This window comes from Mobula hypostoma, chromosome 12 (assembly GCF_963921235.1).
Source record: "Mobula hypostoma chromosome 12, sMobHyp1.1, whole genome shotgun sequence".
NCBI classification, from domain to species: domain Eukaryota; kingdom Metazoa; phylum Chordata; class Chondrichthyes; order Myliobatiformes; family Myliobatidae; genus Mobula; species Mobula hypostoma.
Window position 1 is genome coordinate 93,787,497 of NC_086108.1, and position 19,862 is coordinate 93,807,358.

The 19,862-nt window shown below is 45.0% G+C and overlaps 1 protein-coding gene across 3 annotated transcripts in view; it reads right to left on the reverse strand.

The window, feature by feature from the left end:
* Nucleotides 1–19,862, reverse strand: part of LOC134355247 (very-long-chain enoyl-CoA reductase-like) — a 113,663-nt gene that overhangs the window by 4,761 nt on the left and 89,040 nt on the right. For all 3 annotated transcript variants that reach the window (XM_063065040.1, XM_063065039.1, XM_063065041.1), the window contains 5 exons: nucleotides 14,645–14,760; nucleotides 13,626–13,731; nucleotides 3,588–3,660; nucleotides 3,448–3,491; nucleotides 2,924–2,981 (listed from right to left, as the gene is read on the reverse strand). In XM_063065040.1, the coding sequence (XP_062921110.1) occupies nucleotides 2,924–2,981; nucleotides 3,448–3,491; nucleotides 3,588–3,660; nucleotides 13,626–13,731; nucleotides 14,645–14,760 (397 nt within the window). The remainder of the gene's footprint in view (nucleotides 1–2,923; nucleotides 2,982–3,447; nucleotides 3,492–3,587; nucleotides 3,661–13,625; nucleotides 13,732–14,644; nucleotides 14,761–19,862) is intronic.

Genomic DNA, 19,862 nt, shown 5'->3' on the forward strand with positions numbered 1-19,862 from the left:
GGAACTTGTTACATGCCATTTGTTTGTTTGTACTGGAAGGTACAACATTTGATCTGACATTTTTCCAGTCTTTCTTGCCGCAATTTTGCCTCATCTCCCTTAAGTTACTACTGTTGAGAGCTAATTTAAAGATTAATAGGAGACCGCTCAACTTGAGCAGCTCACTGAGAATGCTGGAGGAACTCAGCAGGTCAGGCAGCATTTATGGAGGGAAATGCTGGACATTTTGGGCGAGACCCTCCATCTGTTCATCTCGCCCTCCAGCATCGAGATCAAACCTAATTCACTCAGCAGGTTGCAGTATGTAGATGGCACTTTCAGAGGCGGAACTTCAAATCATCTTCAACTCACTCACTGGAAGTGTGAGCGGATGGGTCCTCCGCCAAGCCTCTCCAGCACGGAGGACCTCTATCACAGCTTGCCTGCCATTCTACACAGCTCCCTGGCCACAAGTGTCCACAAATGGACCCTGAGAACATGGACCACTTCCAATATCTCAGGAGCCAAATCAAAGTAGACATCAATGAAGAAGTCCACCATTACCTGCAGGGCACAAGCTCAGTCTTTGTCCATCTGAGAAACAGAGGGCTTGAAAATTACCCCTGTGTTCCTGGATCCTTCGGAGATATTGTCAACCTACAACAGGCATCTCAAAGCACTTTTTAAACCATGGCCAATGTTACTTCTGCAAGTCCTCCAAATCCACTGGGAGAATAAACAAATCCAGTACCTGCATCATATGTTAGGGCCAACATTCCCAACACTCAGTCAGTTCTGCTGAGCAGGTCCTATCATTTGCAACCTCAGCCCAGGCTCCTGAAACAGGCACTCAATCCTGATTGATACTGCAAGGGGAGATTCCCAGGACAGAGAAGGTTCATGGATGTTCTCAAGCTCACCTTAAAAAGGTGTAACATCCCTACAATTCAGAGGAATTCCTAACCCTGGACAGTTACAATTCAAAGTTTAGATGAGCTTTGTTTGCTACATGTACATCGAAATACAGTGAGATGTGTTGTTTGTGTCAATGCCCAACACAGTCCAAGGATGTGCTGGGGGCAGCCCACAAGTGTCACCATTCTTCCGGCACCAATGTGGCATGCCCGCAGCTTTCCATGCTGCACAACACCAGGGCTCTGTCTCTATGATTGCTTAAAGTGGAGAGGGAGCATGAGGAATCTGATGGCCATTCACCAGCCCATCGCCACCCAAAGTACCCACCCACTTTGTCTGCCACACCTGTGGCAGAGTCTGCATGCCCAACATCAGTCACCTCAGTACCCACAAAACTGGAATGGAAACCCATCACCCTCAGTCCTAAGGGATTGCCAAAGAAGACGACCATCCCTCTGCCTGCCATGTTCTGGAGGAAGGCATGGCATCTGAGTTAGCAGTTCTTGGTCTAGCATGTAAACTTCTGTACTGGCCAGTGGGAACGAGAGAATAAACCACATCCCCATCTGCCTTCTTGGGCGGACAGAAAGACTCCAACACACCAAGGCAGTTCTGCTGAATGTGACTGGCCAACACCACATTAACCACCAGCACAATCTCCTTTTCCTGTCTCTGTCTGCAAGACCTTACTGCAAGCACATTGTTGATTAATATAATAAGTAAGTTGTGAAGCAGATCATTCTGGGGCTATGATGGGTAATATGTACAAGGGAGTTAATTTCACTGAATTGCTGAACAGTTGGTTCTATCTCCTCCATTCCAATAGAATGGATAATATATGAAACAATTTGGATTGTTTTAGTTGGAATGAGTACAGAGAAAATTTACGAGGATATTGCTGGGACTTGAGGACCTGAGTCATCAGGAAAGGTTGAATTGGTTATGTCTTTATTCCCTGGAGCGTAGAAGAATGAGGGGAGATTTGATAAAAGTATACAAAATTAGGAGAGGTACAGCTAGGGTAAATGCAAGCAGGCTTTCTCCACTGAGATTGGGTGAGAGTTCAACTAGAGGTCATAGGTTAAGGGTGAAAGGTAAAATGTTTAAGGAGAACATCAGGGGGAACTTCTTCACTCAGAGAGTGGTGAGAGTGTAGAACAAGCTGCCAGGGGAAGTGGTGGATGAGGGTTTAATTTCAACGTTTAAGAGAAGTTTTGATAAGGTCATTGATGGGAGAGGTATGGAGGTCTGGGTGCAGGTCGACGGGACTATGCAGAATAACAGTTCAGCATGGGCTATGTAGGCCGAAGGGCCTATTTCTGTACTATATAATTTCCAATGGGAATATACTGTAAGAACATCAATGGTAGATACATGTGGAATGAGAGATGGCAAGATTTAAACCAGGCTCAAAAAGTGAGCTGGAACTTGGATTAAAATAGGAAAATCAGCATTATTTTATTTTATGCCTAATACTCCCAGAAGAAACATTTTTCATTATTTTTGTAGTGTTTGCCCATTTAAAGCCATCCAGCCCATCATCGATCTCACACTGGAGTCCATTTCCCATTACATTTCTTGCACAGGACGCTCTTTGATAGAAATTGGATTGAAAGGTGGAAATTGTAATGAGGATGTTTCAGTTGCAGTAGGAAGAAAGAAAGAAAGAGCAAGTCACTTGACAATTTTTGTAAGTGTGTGTGTGTGTGTGTGTGTGTCCCACAGGACACACATACATATCATACATATACACACATGCACCCACACATTCTCACACACATGCATGCACACTCTCACACACATAAAACCAAGTTCTAGACATTCTAAAAGTAAGAAAATCATCGTAGTGATTCCTTATAACAGCATTGTCCCAGTTTCATTCTTCAGTGACTTCTAATTTGGTGCTGGATAAATTAGGTAAAAACCAATTTCAAGGCTGAATTTTTTTTCAGCTGGGTGGTCTATGCAGAACCACATTGAGAGCAGTGAATGACGAACCAAAAAGCCACGGGGCTGTGGTAGTACTTACCCTCAGAACGTAGGTTCCTCAAGGCTATGTGGATTGAGAAATTCCCAACTTCACATACCTACAGTGATGAAACAAACATAGTGACATGGTAATAAACAGCCCATCCTCTGCAAGACAATGTTCTATCTTTCTTTACCCAGAAGAAACCCTCCATGGTCACAGGGAGAACATACAAACTCCTTATAGACGCGGCAGAAATTGAACCCAGGTCTATGTTCTATGACGGCTTTAAAATGAAGAGCAGTCATGTGGATTCCACAATGACCTCGGAGCGGAAGTGAAGAATGTCGAGTGAGGGAAGATATGCTAGTGGCTCAAGATTAAGGTTAATCTTCTTTGCCATCACCACCTTACAAAAGAGTGCCGAAACAATTGATTACTTTTGTGACAGCATAAAATAAATTCTAATCTCCGGCAGATGGGGTGGGATCTCTTTAATCTACAGGCTGATAGTTTTATCGCTCCAGTTTGAATGGAAATGGAGTCAAAGCAAGCATTAGATGTTACCGGATGGCATAACCTACCAGAAAGGTAATCAGAGCCACGTTGACTTGTTGGTCACCATATACTGTAAAAAACATAAAGCAAATTAGGACCAAACATGGCTTAAAATGGATCTTGGTCAGCAGCTGGGATGTAGAGTTCCCCGTATTCTGTTACTTACAGGGAGGTGTGTAGAGAGGATGATTGATGAAATAAGCCAGCCATGCCGTGAACCCCCAATAATAGAAACAATTCTGTGGAGACAAAGGTCGACATTCAGACAGCAGGCCAGACCTCTTCAACCCAATGACTCAACTTTCTAATCAGCTGCGGTTTCTGGAAACATAAAGTCTTTTGATTCAGTTTTTCCAGACAAGTGGATTTAAGTGTGTCCTGGAAATCTCTGCTGGACAGATGGTGAATAATCCAACACTCCCACTCAAGAGCAAACTTTATGGGTGACTTTAAGTTACCCAGTTTACTAGTTGGAAAGTTTATTTTATTTCAATTAAATGTGTCTAACTGATGTGTATCAATAAACCAAAAAATTAAACAGAATTAGGCCATTCGGTCAGGACTAATCTTTTCCCCTCTCAACCGCATTCTTCTGCTTTATCTCCATAACCTTTGATGCCCTTACCCAACCTCCACTTTAAACATACCCAAAGACTTACCCTCCACTCTCTTTCAAAATAAATTCTTCCTCATCCTGTTCTAAAGGGACATCCTTCCATACTGAGGCTGTGCTCCCTGGGTCTAGACTCTCTCACTATTGGAAATATCCTCTCTGCTTCCAATCTATCTAGGCTTTTTAGTATTCAATAAGTTTCAATGAGATCCTCTCTCATTCTGCTAAACCTCGAGCAAGTACAGGCCCAGAGCCATCAACTCTCCTCATATGTTAACCCTTTCACTACTGGGATCATTCTCGTGAACCTTCTCCAATGCCAGCACATCCTTTCCCAGATATTGGGCAAAAAACTTCTCACAATACTCCAAGTGCAGTCTGACCAGTCCTTATAAAGACTCAGCATTACATCCTTATATACTCTAGTCCTCTGGAAATGAATCTTAACCTTGCATTTGCCTTCCTTACCACCATCTCAACCCACAAGTTAACTTTTAGGGCATCCTGCAGGAGGACTCCCAAGTCCTTTTGCACCTCTGAGTTCTGAATTTGCTCCCTGTTTAGAAAATAGTCTATACCTTTATTTCTTCTAACACCTCTCATCAAACACCATCAAACACCTCTCATTTATATTCCATCTGCCACTTCTTTGCCCATCTCTTATTCTCATCAAGTCCTTCCACAGACTCTCTGCTTCCTCAACACTACCTGCCCCTCCACTTATCTTTGTATTGTCCAAAGACTTGACCACCAATTCCTTCATCCAAATCATTGACATATAATGTGAAAAGAAACACCAATGCCAACCCAAGCAGAACACCACTAGACATTGGCAGCCAGCCATAATAGGCCCCCTTTATTAGACCATAAGACATGGGAGCAGAACTTCAGCCCATCGAGTCTGCTCCACCATTCCATCATGACTGATACCGGATCCCACTCAACCCCATACACCTGCCTTCTCACCCTATCCTTTGAAGTCCTGACCGCTCAGGAAACTTTCGCCTGAAATACACCCACGGACTTGGCCTCCACCACAGTCTGTGACAGAGCGTTCCATGGATTTGCTCCTCTCTGGCTAAAAAAATTCCTCCTTTATCTGTTTTAAAAGGCCGCCCCTCAATTTTGGGGCTGTACCTTCTAATTGTAGATACACCCACCATATCCTCTCCACATCCACCCTATCTAGTCCTTTCAACATTCGATAGGTTTCAATGATATCCCCCTGCATTCTTCTAAATTGCAGGGAGTACAGGCCCAAAGCTGCCAAATGCTCCTCATATGTTAACCCCTTCATTTCTGGAATCATCCCTCATGAATCTCCTCCAGACTCTCTCCAATGACAACACATCATTTCTGAGATATGGGGCCCAAACTGTTAACAAATCTCCAAGTGTGACCTGACTGGTGTCTTATAAAGCCTCAGCATTATCTCCTTGCTTTTATATTCTATTCCCCTTGAAAAAAAATGCCAACATTGCATTTGCCTTCTTTACCACAGACTCAAATTGTAAATTAACCTTCTAGGAGTCTTGCACAAGGACTCCTAAGTCCCTCTGCACCTCGGATGCTTGAATTTTCTCCCCATTTAGATAATACTCTGCATTATTGTTCCTTTTACCAAAATGCATGACCATCAATTCCATTATCCAAGCCACAGACAATGTGAAAAGTAGCGATCCCAATACTGACCCCAGAGGAACACCACTAGTCACTTGCAGCCAACCAGAAAAGGTCCCTCTAATTCCCACTCGCTGCCTCCTGCCTGTCAGCCATTCCTCTATCCATACCAGTATCTTTCCTGTAACACCATAGGATTTTATCTTGTTAAGCAGCCTCATGTGTGGCACCTTATCAAATGTCTTCTGAAAATCCAAGTAACTGACATCCACTGCCTCTCCTTTGTCCACCCTGCTTGTTACTTCCTCGAGGATCTCTAACAGATTTGTCAGGCAAGATTTTCCTTTACAGAAACCATGCTGACTGATTTATTTTATCATTAGTCTCCAAGTACCCTGAAACCTCATCCTTAATAATAGACTCCAACACTTTCCCAACCACTGAGGTTAGGCTAACTGGCCTATAATTTCCTTTCTTTTGCCTTCCTCCCATCTTAAAGAGTGGAGTGACATTTACAATTTTCCAGTCCTCTGGATTTTTGAAGGATCATTACTAATGCCTCCTCAATCTCTTCAGCTACCTCTTTCAGAACCCTGGGTTGTAGTCCATCTGGTCCAGAAGACTTATTTACCTTCAGACCTTTCAATTTCCCAAGCACCTTTTTAGTAACAGCAACTACACTCACTTCTGCCCCCAGACGCTTACGAATTTCTGGCATTCTGCCAGTGTCTTCCACAGTAAAGACTGACGCAAAATACTTATTCAGTTTGTCCACCATTGTTATGCCCCCCCCCGCCCCAATTACCACCTCTCCAGCATCATTTTAGAGCACTCTTGCCTAACTTTTACTCCGTACGTATCTGAAAAAACTTTTGATATTCTCTGTTACATTATTGGTTCGCTTACCTTTATATGTCATCTTTTCTCTCATTACCTTTTTAGGTAACTTCTGTTGATTTTCGTAAACCTTCCCAGTCCACTAGCTTCCCACTAATTTTTGCTATTTTATATGCTTTCTCTTTTGCTTTTATAGAACATAGAAACCTACAACACATTACAGGCCCTTCGGCCCACATTGTTGTGCTGACCATGCAACCTACTCTGCCTAGAATTTCCGTACCGCATAGCCCTCTATTTTTCTAAGCTCCGTGTACCTATTTAAGAGTCTCTTAAAAGACTCTAATGCCTCCACCACCATTGCTGGCAGTGCATTCCACGTACCCACCACTCACTGTGTGAAAAACTTACCCTTGACATCCCCTCTGTACCTACGTCCAAGCACCTTAAAACTACGCCCCATCGTGTTAGCCATTTGAGCCCTGGGAAAAAGCCTCTGGCTATCCACACGATCAATGTCTCTCATTTAGCCTGACTTTGACTTCCCTTGTCAGCCACTAGTTTATTTTATTTTAAGTTTCTAACTGATGTGTATTAGTAAACCAAAAGATAAGTGCTACTGGACTCCCTTACAACAAGGCTGGACTTAGCAACCTGGTTTGCTAATCGTTCATCTGCCCCACGCACGCGCAACAAAGCTATTTCTCCTTTGCTGAACCAGCACTGTGAGTGTTCCAACTTCAAGGGGATCTTTTACCATGAACCAACTGCTGGAGGAGTTCAGCAGGTCAAGCCAGTTCCGTGGAAGGAAAGGAACTTACAATATTTTCAATTTTTAAAGATGCTGCCCAACCCGTCCAGCAGATGTGTACTGCTTCAGGTGCCAGCATCTGCAGTCTCCTTTGTCTCAAGTACAGGTTAGTTTTATTTGTCACATGGGCATAGAAACAAACAGTGAAAGACATCATTTTGCATCAAATCAAATCAGCGAGTATTGTGTAGGGCAGCCCACAAGTGTCATCAGTTTTCCTGCGGCAACACAGCATTCCCACAGCTCACTAACCCTAACCATGTGTCGTTAGAATGTGGGGGGAAACCAGAGCACCCGGAGGAACCCAACACAGTCACGGGGAGAACATGCAAACTCTGCGCAAACGGTGGTGGAAATCGAACAGTAATTGGTGATCACTGGCGCTGGAAAACGATTACGCTGATCGCTACTCTACCATGCTACCTCATTTGCCATGTGCCTGCATTTATCTCATCTCCCTCAAAGCCTTCCCTAAGCATTGTAGTTTTACTTGCCTCTACCACCTCCCCTGGCAGCTCATACAAAACACCCAACACTGTATGACTGGAAGGTGGGAGGAAACCAGAGCACCTGGAGAAAACACACACAGCCACGGGAGAACATACAAACTCCTTACAGACTGCAGCAGGAAATTAAAGCCCAATTTCACAGCTGGTGCTGTAGTAGCATTATGCCAACCACTACACAATGGTGCCACTCAACTGGATTTTGTTTCGATGTGTCAAGAATGACCTATTTAAGCTTATTTACCTCTAGATTTCATGGGTTCGGTTCACCACCATGTACGTAAGAGCTGCTAAACTCATTTGTCTGCAAGAAATAACCACCCAGTACTGTCTCTCAAGGTTGTCCTCACATGATACGGAATAGAACATAGTCATTCGTCCCACAAGCTGAGATTTAGAAGCTGGCTGATCTACGTTTTAACTCTATCTCCTGTCTTCTTTCCATATCCCTTCACACTTTTGCCTAACTAAAGCCTACCAGCTCCAGTTCACCCACAACTCTAAGTGAGTGGGTTCCAGGTTTCCTCTCTCAGGTCCCACTATGACACGCCAGCTGTATGATAGCTGTGCCCATCATGGTGAAAATCCCATCCAAACATAGTAGTCTCTCACAACTTGTCTGATCAGGCACTCTGATCATCCGATATGGAACATAGAACCGGACTGCACGGCAACAGGTTCTCTAACCCACAATGTCTGCTCCAGAGACAACACCAAGTTAAACTAAATCCCTTCTGTCTGTCCATGATCCACATTCTTCCATTCCCTGAGCATTCGAGTGTCCATCTAAAAGCCCCTTAAATGCTGCCATTGTATCTACTTCCGCCACCACTCCCGGCAGCCCGTGAGTGGGTACAGCCACAAGGCAGCAAAGGTTTCAGATCAGAGATGTCCTTCTCTTGGACGAGCTGCCAACCGAGGCTTACGAGCCCTATCTTGCCCAAATTGACTGGTTTTACGGCACCAGTAACCTGCCTCTCCCCCTTCTCCTGTCTGTTGAAGCAGTTCCGCCGGGCTTAGTAGCTACGCCACCCATGAAGGCCAGGAGCAGGACGTGGTTATCAGAGGCTATTTGAGATAGAAACATAGAAACATAGAAAATAGGTGCAGGAGTAGGCCATTCAGCCCTTCGAGCCTGCACCGCCATTTATTATGATCATGGCTGATCATCCAACTCAGAACCCCGCCCCAGCCTTCCCTCCATACCCCCTGACCCCCGTAGCCACAAGGGCCATATCTAACTCCCTCTTAAATATAGCCAATGAACTGGCCTCAACAGTTTCCTGTGGCAGAGAATTCCACAGATTCACCACTCTCTGTGTGAAGAAGTTTTTCCTAATCTCGGTCCTAAAAGGCTTCCCCTCTATCCTCAAACTGTGACCCCTCGTTCTGGACTTCCCCAACATCGGGAACAATCTTCCTGCATCTAGCCTGTCCAATCCCTTTAGGATCTTATACGTTTCAATCAGATCCCCCCTCAATCTTCTAAATTCCAACGAGTACAAGCCCAACTCATCTAGCCTTTCTTCATATGAAAGTCCCGCCATCCCAGGAATCAATCTGGTGAACCTTCTTTGTACTCCTTCTATGGCAAAGATGTCTTTCCTCAGATTAGGGGACCAAAACTGCACACAATACTCCAGGTGTGGTCTCACCAAGGCCTTGTACAACTGTAGTAGTACCTCCCTGCTCCTGTACTCGAATCCTCTCGCTATGAATGCCAGCATACCATTCGCCTTTTTCACCGCCTGCTGTACCTGCATGCCCACTTTCAATGACTGGTGTATAATGACACCCAGGTCTCGTTGCACCTCCCCTTTTCCTAATCGGCCACCATTCAGATAATAATCTGTTTTCCTATTTTTGCCACCAAAGTGGATAACTTCACATTTATCCACATTAAATTGCATCTGCCATGAATTTGCCCACTCACCCAACCTATCCAAGTCACCCTGCATCCTCTTAGCATCCTCCTCACTGCTAACACTGCCACCCAGCTTCGTGTCATCCGCAAACTTGGAGATGCTGCATTTAATTCCCTCATCCAAGTCATTAATATATATTGTAAACAACTGGGGTCACAGCACTGAGCCTTGCGGTACCCCACTAGTCACCGCCTGCCATCCTGAAAAGGTCCCGTTTATTCCCACTCTTTGCTTCCTGTCTGCTAACTAATTCTCCACCCACACCAATACCTTACCCCCAATACCGTGTGCTTTAAGTTTGCACACTAATCTCCTGTGTGGGACCTTGTCAAAAGCCTTTTGAAAATCCAATTATACCACATCCACTGGTTCTCCCCTATCCACTCTACTAGTTACACCCTCAAAAAATTCTATGAGATTCGTCAGACATGATTTTCCTTTCACAAATCCATGCTGACTTTGTCCGATCATTTCACCGCTTTCCAAATGTGCTGTTATCACATCCTTGATAACTGACTCCAGCAGTTTCCCCACCACCGACGTTAGGCTAACCGGTCTATAATTCCCCGGTTTCTCTCTCCCTCCTTTTTTAAAAAGTGGGGTTACATTAGCCACCCTCCAATCCTCAGGAACTAGTCCAGAATCTAACGAGTTTTGAAAAATTATCACTAATGCATCCACTATCTCTTGGGCTACTTCCTTAAGCACTCTAGGATGCAGACCATCTGGCCCTGGGGATTTATCTGCCTTCAATCCCTTCAATTTACCTAACACCACTTCCCTACTAACATGTATTTCGCTCAGTTCCTCCATCCCACTGGACCCTCTGTCCCTTACTATTTCTGGAAGATTATTTATGTCCTCCTTAGTGAAGACAGAACCAAAGTAACTATTCAATTGGTCTGCCATTGGGACGCCATTGGGAGCATCTACTAGATAGTAGGAGTTTATCACCACTACCTCCCCCAGCTAGAACAACCTTAAGGAACCAGTACACAATAATAAAAACTAAAATTACAGTAAGCATTAAATAAATAGTGCAAAAAGAGAGGGAAAAAGATAAATTAAATATGGGTTCATTGTCCCCATTCCGAAATCTGATGGTGGAGGAGAAGAAGCTATTCCTGAAACATTCAGTGTGTGTCTTCAGGCTCCCGTACCTCCTCCCTGACGGAAGCAATGAGAAGAGGGCAAGTCCTGGGTGATAAATGTCCATTCTCCAGTATTTGACATTTCTCCCCGGGGAAAAAATTCCGACTGTCTGCCCGATCAATGCTCTCATAATTTTATGAACCTAAAGATCTAAGAATTATAAAGATTACCTTAAGGATGGCACCAGTGAGCAATGTGACCAAGGGTGACATCCTTCAGATGGTTTACAAAACTACTTCTTTCACTTATTCTCCTTTCAAATGTGGATCTGCTACTGCTGGAGCCTGAGATCTACATTTTGCTGGTGTGTTTTCCGGCCGATTGAGTGATCTCACGCTTTGCTGACTCCGAGGGGATCTGGTGACGGATCCATCGGAGTGTGCGGCCTGGCGGCCAAGAAGCCTAGAGACAAGGTGAGAGCTGGTGATTGACTCATTTCTCACCGACTAAAGCCTGGAGGATGATTGAGTTCATCAAGGATGAATTGGGTGTTCAGCGTGTGACCAGTCTCCCTCTCCCTCTCGCTCAATGCTGCTGGAGAATCCTGCCAGAGTCCTGGGTCTTGGGCATCAGTTTGTGGACTGGACTCTCTAGTTCATGTTTCTGCTTTCTGGTGACTCTTTTTTTGTTGCTACTTGTGAGATTTCGATGGGGGCAGAATGGCTCTGCAGTTAGGCATGAGATTGAATTGAACTGAGCTTAAATGAATATGCCTGGACTCTTTTGATGATTTGGTGTTTTATATTCTGTGTTTTTCCCTCTTTTTTTGTTGTTTGCATGATTTGAGTTTTTTGTTTGAATGTTGGGGGTTTGAAGTTTTTCTTTGAAAGGTTTCCATGGTTTTCTTTCTCTCGACGAAGTGTCCTGACGAAGGGTCTCGGCCTGAAACGTCGACTGCGCCTCTTCCTATAGATGCTGCTTGGCCTGCTGCGTTCACCAGCAACTTTGATGTGTGTTGCTTGAATTTCCAGCATCTGCAGAATTCCTGTTGTTTGCTTTCTCTGTTTGATGGCCGTCTGTGGAAGAGGAATCTCAGGGTTGTATCCTGCATACGTACTTTGATAATAAGATGGCCTACTTCTGCTCCTAAATCTTATGGTCTTATGGTCTAAATGTACTTTGAATCTTTGAAGCTATTTGTCACATGTACATTGAAACATCGAAACACAGTGAAATGTGTTGCTTGCATCAGCGGTCAACACAGGGATGTGCTGGGGGCAGCCTGCAAGTGTCACCATGCTTCCAGCACCAACGTAGCATGCTTACAAATTACTAACTCTAACCCTAACCCACACGCCTTTGGAGTATCTGGTAGTGTCTGGAGGAAGCCCACATGGTCAGGGAAAGTGCAAACTGCTCACAGACAGTGTCAGGAACTGAACTCCGATCGCTGATTGCTAGCACTGCACCATCCACTATGGTACCATGCCCCTATCATATCTATCAGGTCACCCATCAGCCTCTGGTGCCCCAGAGAAATCAACCCAAGGTTGTCCAACTTCTCCTAATGCCTCCTATCTTCCAATCCAGAGAGGATATTAGTACTGTTTACCTTTTGCACACCCGTTCCAAAGGCTCCATAACCTTCCTGTAATGGGCCAACCAGAATTACATGCGGTATTCTAGGTACGGCCTGACCAAAGCTTTCTAAATTTGCAATGTGACTTCCTTGCTCCTATTCTCAATGCTCCAACCAATGACGGCAAGCATGCCATATGCCGTTCGTTAACACTCATCCGAAGGGTTTATGTGGCATGCAGAAGAGTGTCTTTGGCCACTGGAATATTGGTGGGTGATTGGACTCACTTCCTGCTCGTTCACTTGCAAAGGAAGTGATATCTTCAAAGTGAGTAGAGCCACAAGGGCTCACCACGAGACCGTAAGATCATCAGAGATAGGATCCCATTGAGTCTTCTCTGTCATTTCATCATGGTTGATTCATTATCCCTCTCAAACGCATTCTCCTGCCTTCTTGCCATAACTATTGATACCTTTACTAATCAAGAACCTATCAATACCTGCTTCAAGTATACCCAACGACTTGGCCGCCACAGCCATCTGTGGCAATGAATTCCACAGATTCACCACCATAGGGAGGATTCTCTCCTCGATGTCCATGGTGTGTGGATAAATGTCCAATTACAATGGACTCCGGGCAGTTTCTCTCAAATCTCTGAATGTGTCTCACTGTTTCAACTGGACGTTGCGCTAATCTCACGTTCAGAAGCTTTCGTGAACAGCCCATGAAGTTTCCAACCCTGGTTCTCTGTACAAAAGCTTGATGATGTACTTTCAGTTGGCTGTCCACTAAACAGGAACAAACCAAATTAATAGCAGTCACTTGGATGGTGTTAATTCAGTGATCTGTGCCAACCACATGCAAAGGTAATACATCCATCCTTTATTGGAGTATGCTTCGTGCCATGAGAGATGGGCAGTTTAGAACATAGAACAGAGAAACCTACAGCACATTACAGGTCCTTCGGCCCACAATGTTGTGCCGATCATGTAACCTACTCTGGAAACTGCCTAGAGTTACCCTACCACATAGCCCTCTTTTTCTAAGCTCCATGTACCTATCTAAGAGTCTCTTAAAAGACCATTGTATCCGCTCCCACCACCGCCACCAGCAGAGCATTCCACACACCCACCACTCTCTGTGTGAAAAACTGACATCCCCACTGTACCTACTTCCCAGCACCTTAAAACTATTATGGACCAACAGCTCGGAAGCACTTACCTTAATGGTATTGCGGAGCGGCATTGTCCCGTGAGAAAACCGATGCACAAACAGCGTTTCGATCAGTCTTTTGACGTAGTGGAAGGAATGGCAAAAGCCAGCCAAGCTGGAAGAGACAAGGAAAAATTGAATGTAGGCCCAGGTGGGGAAATCCTGCAGCAAAGGGCCTGCTCACGTCCTGCACCTGGGAGAGAGCCAAAGAGTCTCCCAATTCGTAAAGCTCAGGACTGCTGCCAGTTCTGATGGGAGGTCGGCAACCGGAACCACTGGGGAAGGAGGAGGGGGCACTGGGGTTGAAGAAGCTGGGCGGGGGCGGTCTCTCTGAGTAGAAGGTTGGGGAATCCCAGGGTAAAAACGGTTAAAAATTCCCAAACCTATGCCGGGGGAGAGTGTCAGGCAGCTGATCTGCTCTCAGAGGCAGGGTGCCTGCTGGAGTATTACAGTGAGTCTGTGTGGCCTCCGGGCTAAATCTGGCTGCTGAGCTCAGAGGGTTGAAAAAGTAGATGGTGGGGTAGGGAGGGGGGCAGAGGGTGTGGAAAGCTCTATGGAAGATTCGAGTACCCTTAGAGCCATTTGCTTCCCCCACTTCTCAGCAATGTTGCCTCCTCACCTCAGTATTACGGCCTTCTCCCTCGGTCTCCCCACAGGGTTCAGAACCAGAGCCCTACCTTCCCTGGGCAACCTGAAGCCCACCCAATGCTGGAACCCCTCCCTAACACCATCACTAACACAGACCTTCCACAGCTGATCCGGTCTCCTGAAGCCCACCCAATGCTGGACCCCCTCTCTAACACCATCACTAACACAGACCTACCAAGGATGAACCCAATTCCTGAAGGGGAACCAAGCTTGTCAGGCACAACGGTCTCTGGGGCTCAGGCAAGCTCCGTGAAATCTGGCTTTCCTGACCCCACCTCCATTAAGAAACCCCCAGGGTCACTAGCTCTGCCTCCCTCTCTATTTCTGCCATGGACTGCAACACAAAAGCATCGTAAGCACCCGGCACCCCGCGTACTTACTGCACCACGGTATGAGGGCTGGTGGTAAAGTCGTACTCTTCCTCGTAGATAAAAGGCAGGCGGGAGTAGAAGAGCAGGTAGATGAAGAGTGGGCCAGCATATTCTGTCAGGAACACCTGTAGTCAAAGCACAGGGCAGGGTCATTGGCACACAGAGAGGGCGGCTGGACAGAGGGTGGCAAGGTGGCATCAGCGAAGAGGGTTCAATTCCCACCACTGTCCATGAGGGGATTGTATCTTCTCCCCAGAGCCACATGGGTTTCCTCCGGGTGCTCCAGTTTCCTCCCACACTCCAAAGGCGTACAGGTTAGTAGGGGTTAGTAAGAGTAAAACTCAAACTAAGACACACAATCCCGGCCCCATGCTTCCTTTTAATTACTTTTATGTTTTGGAATGACAAAACAACAGTGACGACCAGGAACCTGAGATGACTATATAGTTCTTGAAGCACAGTGAGATGTTCATTTTTTTTAAAAAACACAAGATATTCAAGTGCTTCGTCAGGAAGGGACACAGTCGGTTGAGTTTAGTGAAAAAGCATAAATGGACAAGTTCATGGGTTCATAAACAATGAGTCTTGGGAGATAATAATAATAGTTATGTGATGGTATAGGAGCAAAGGGAAAGTGTGAATGACAGGATGGGATTGGAGGAGGGAAATATTGTTGTAACATCATCGTTACAAGTGAAGATATCAAGGGACATTTCCAAAACCTCAAGACGGAGTTAAAAGGATTAGAAGGTTATAGACTCACAGCACAATGCAGCAAGTGCGAATTCTTTAAAACAAGCATCTCTTACTGTGGTCACACTGTTGACACACAAGCATTAGACAGCTATGCTGAGAAGATTCAAGGCGAGGCAGATGCCCCAAGGCCAAAGAGCGTGTCACAGTTGTGGTCTTTTTTAGGTTTTGTCAATTAATATAACAGGTTCCTGCCGAACCTGGCTACTGTGCTCCACCCTTGAATTCATTATTACAGATCGGGAAGAACTGTCAATGAACAAAACAATGTGAGGCGACTTCAGAGAAGCAAAGGAAATGCTGATGTCAGACACTGATCTACCTCGTCCAGTGAAGCTTGTCTGTGACACCTTGTCTTATGGTGTAGGTGCAGTCGTGTCACCTTATGAGTGATGGAAGTGAACACACCTTTGTATTTGCATCACATTCCCTTACCGCTACCGAGAAAAATTACACACAGATTGACAGAGGCTTTGAGTCTGGTTTGGGGTGTAAAACATTTCAGCCAGAACTTGTCTGGGAGAGAGTTGTCTGGGAGAGAGTTGACCCCCATTACTGATCATCAACCACTAGTGAACACTTACAATCCACAGCAGGCTGTTCCACTAACAGCAGCAGCACAAACGCAGAGATGGCCTCTGTTTCTCGGAGGACATGACTACAAGATCGAATTCAAGAGGACAACTAATTATGGAAATGCTGATGGATTGCCCTGTTTACCCTTGAGAAAGGGCATAACTGAAAAATGTATAAAACAGGACTCCTTTCTTGATGTATTCTTCCTAATGCAAATCAAGTCTCCCTATTACGGCAGAGATGATCCAAAGGGTGACTAGAAAAGTGATTAAATCTCACAGTCCTGACGAAGGGTCTCGGCCTGAAACGTCGACTGCGCCTCTTCCTATAGATGCTGCTTGGCCTGCTGCGTTCACCAGCAACTTTGATGTATGTTGCTTAAATCTCACAGTAATCACTTCCCATTGATTAAATCTCTAGGCCTGAATGGGACACTTTATTTGAGTTGAGTTGTGCTACATTTTGAGTTTGGAGTTTTAGCCAAGTAGGGGGGACTGTTGTGTGTTTAATATTTCAGTAATATTACTGATGATAGTCATAGTCATAGTCATACTTTATTGATCCTGGGGGAAATTGGTTTTCGTTACAGTTGCACCATAAATAATGAATTAATAATAAACCCATAAATAATTACATAGTAATATGTAAATTATGCCAGTAAATTATGAAATAAGTCCAGGACCAGCCTATTGGCTCAGGGTGTCTGACCCTCCAAGGGAGGAGTTGTAAAGTTTGATGGCCACAGGCAGGAATGACTTCCTATGATGCTCTGTGTTGCATCTCGGTGGAATGAGTCTCTGGCTGAATGTACTCCTGTGCCCAACCAGTACATTATGTAGTGGATGGGAGACATTGTCCAAGATGGCATGCAACTTAGACAGCATCCTCTTTTCAGACACCACCGTGAGAGAGTCCAGTTCCATCCCCACAACATCACTGGCCTTACGAATGAGTTTGTTGATTCTGTTGGTGTCTGCTACCCTCAGCCTGCTGCCCCAGCACACAACAGCAAACATGATAGCACTGGCCACTACAGACTCGTAGAACATCCTCAGCATCGTCCGACAGATGTTAAAGGACCTCATATGCTGACAAAACATTTGCAAGTAAATTGCCAAGATCGGAGAACAGCTCAATCCAGCCATCAGCCACCAGAGCTACACATTTTCCCAATTATTTGTAAATACATTGTGTGATCAAGCATTGTTTGCTTACATAATTCATTATGGGTTATATGTAAAAGTACATGAACAGCATACATTATCAAGCCACCATGTCACACATGCATGCCTTGCTTAAAGTAAAAACGAAACTAATACACACATTCCCAGATCCATGTTTCTTTTCAATTAGTTTTATGTTTTGCAGTTACAAAACATACTATTTCCCTCCTCCAATCACATAGTGTGGTTCACATTTTTCCTTTGCTCCTATAGCACCTGCTTCTCATTTTCTGTTTTCTGAGACTCTTTATACTTCTCTATGATATTTTCATCCCCTCCTCTCATTCTATCTTCTTTTCCATCAATCACCTGATTATCCTTGTCCCTCATCTCTTTCCCTCCTCTTCTCCACCCCCACCAACTTTCCCTCCATCTTCCTTTCTTTTCCTCTCCAAACCTTAACCACCTTCCCTCTATTTCTGCCCTTTCTCCTCTCCGTTCATTCCTCTTTCATTCTTTGCCCTTCCCTCTTTCTCTTCCCTCTTCTCTCCTGCACAAACTAGACCCCCCCAACATTTCCAGACACACTTCCACGCCCCAGACCCTGTTTTCGTCTGTCTCTAACTTTCCCCTGTCTGTGCGACTCTGGGGTAAATTGGGAAAAGACAGGAAACTGTCTCCCCCAATTCTACTTTGCATGAACAAGCACTCCCCCAACATGCTACCACAATCCAAGCAGTTCTAGGATTCCTTCTAGATTCCATCCAGAGGTAAGGTAACTGTTCTGCCAATAACCGTAAGAAATTGTAGCGGGTTGTGGACACAGCTCAGCACATCTCAGAAACCAGCCTCTCCTCCATGCACTCTGTCTACACTTCCCGCTGCCTCAGTAAAGCAAGCAGCATGTTTTAAGATCCCACCCACATGGATGTTCTCCCTTCCCCTCTCTTCCAATGGGCAGAAAGACACAAAAGCCTGAAAGCACATACCATCAGGCTCAAGAACAGCTTCTTCCACGTTGTCGCAAGACCATTGACTGGTTCCCGAGTACAATAAGATGGCCTCTTGGCCTCACAATCTACCTCATTATGATCTACTTACACATTATTGTCAGCTGCACTGCACTTTCTCCATAACTGTAACACTTTAATTGTTTTATCTCAGTACACTGTGTAATCATTTGATCTGTATAAAAACATCTGTAATTTGGTGCATGTGACAATAAGATAGAGATAGATACTTTGTTAACCCAAAAGGAAATTGCAGTCTCACAGTAGCATTACAAGTGCACTAATATACAAATATTATTTGAGAAGTAAGAACGAATAAAAAATAAGTTACTTCAAACAGTCTAACAGGAGGGGGTCATCACTTCCCCAGCTATAGGTTGACTCATTATAGAAACTAGTGGCCGAGGGTAAGAATGATCTCATACAGCACTCTGTAGATTAGCGCAGATGACTTAGTCTATTTCTAAAACTGCTCCTCTGTTCAGCAAGGTGGCATGCAGAGGGTGAGAAACATTGTCCAGAATTGGCAGGATATTCTGTAGGGACCTTTGTTCTACCACAGCCTCCACTGTGTCCAGTTTGACTACTTTAACAGAGCAAGCCTTTCTAATCAGTTTATTGAGCCTGTTGGCATGACCCGTGTTGATGCCATTGCCCCAGCACACCACCACCGTAGGGAAGATTGTACTGGCTGACAACAGACTGATAAAACATCTAAAGGAGAGGCCTGCATACTCCAATAATAAACCAATTCCAATTCCTTTCAGACAAGTCCATTGCAAATTGTTTGCATCCTGTGTTACAAGTGATACTGCCAGTTTCTGGAACCATATTTTCTTTAGTTGACGGGTTAGAACCACAGAGCAGTTTAATGCATTTAATACATACTACAGTACATTGGAGAAACGTGCAATTGCGGTCTTTAGCCAATAGGTGGTAGTGCAGTCCACATCATTACTCCTTTCCCATCTGTCCCTCAGAATCCAGAGTGACTTGCCTCCTGTTCTCTGGGTTCTGGTGTGACTGATGTGGGATCCTCTGGAGCGGCAGGAGGTACCTGACAGGGTCTGCGGCGTGCAGTGTGCCCCTTTGCCTGTTTACTCCAGGCTTCTGAGTGCTCCCAGCAAATGCTTCTGAACTTCCCTTTTAGAGTCATAGAGCACCACAGCACAGAAACAGGCCCTTTGGCCCCTCTGGTCCATTCTGTACTGTTATTCTGCCTCGTCCCATTGAACTGCAACTAGACCACAGTCCTCCACAACCCTCCCATTGGACTTTTCCAAACCTCTCCTTAATGTTGCCACCTCTTCCACTCCCAACTCATTCCACAGTCGCAGCACCTTCTGAGTGAAGAATTTTCACCTTTCACCCTTAACTTGTTCTATTCTCACCCAACCTCAGAGGAAAAAGCCTGCTTGCATTTACCCTATCTATACCCCCCTCATAATTTTGTACACCTCCATCAAATCTCCCCTCATTCTCCATTCGCACTCCAGGGAATAAAATCATAACCGATTCGACCTTCCCCTGTAACCTCCCTGCAAGGAAGTCCGAGCAACATCCTTGAAAATTTTCTCTGCACTCTTTCAATCCTGAAGGTATCTTTCCTGTAGGTAGGTGACCAGAAGCGTACACAAAATTCCAAATGAGATTCACCAACATCTAATACAGCTTCAACATAACATCCCATCTCCTGTGCCCAAGGCTTTGATTTATGAAAGTCAA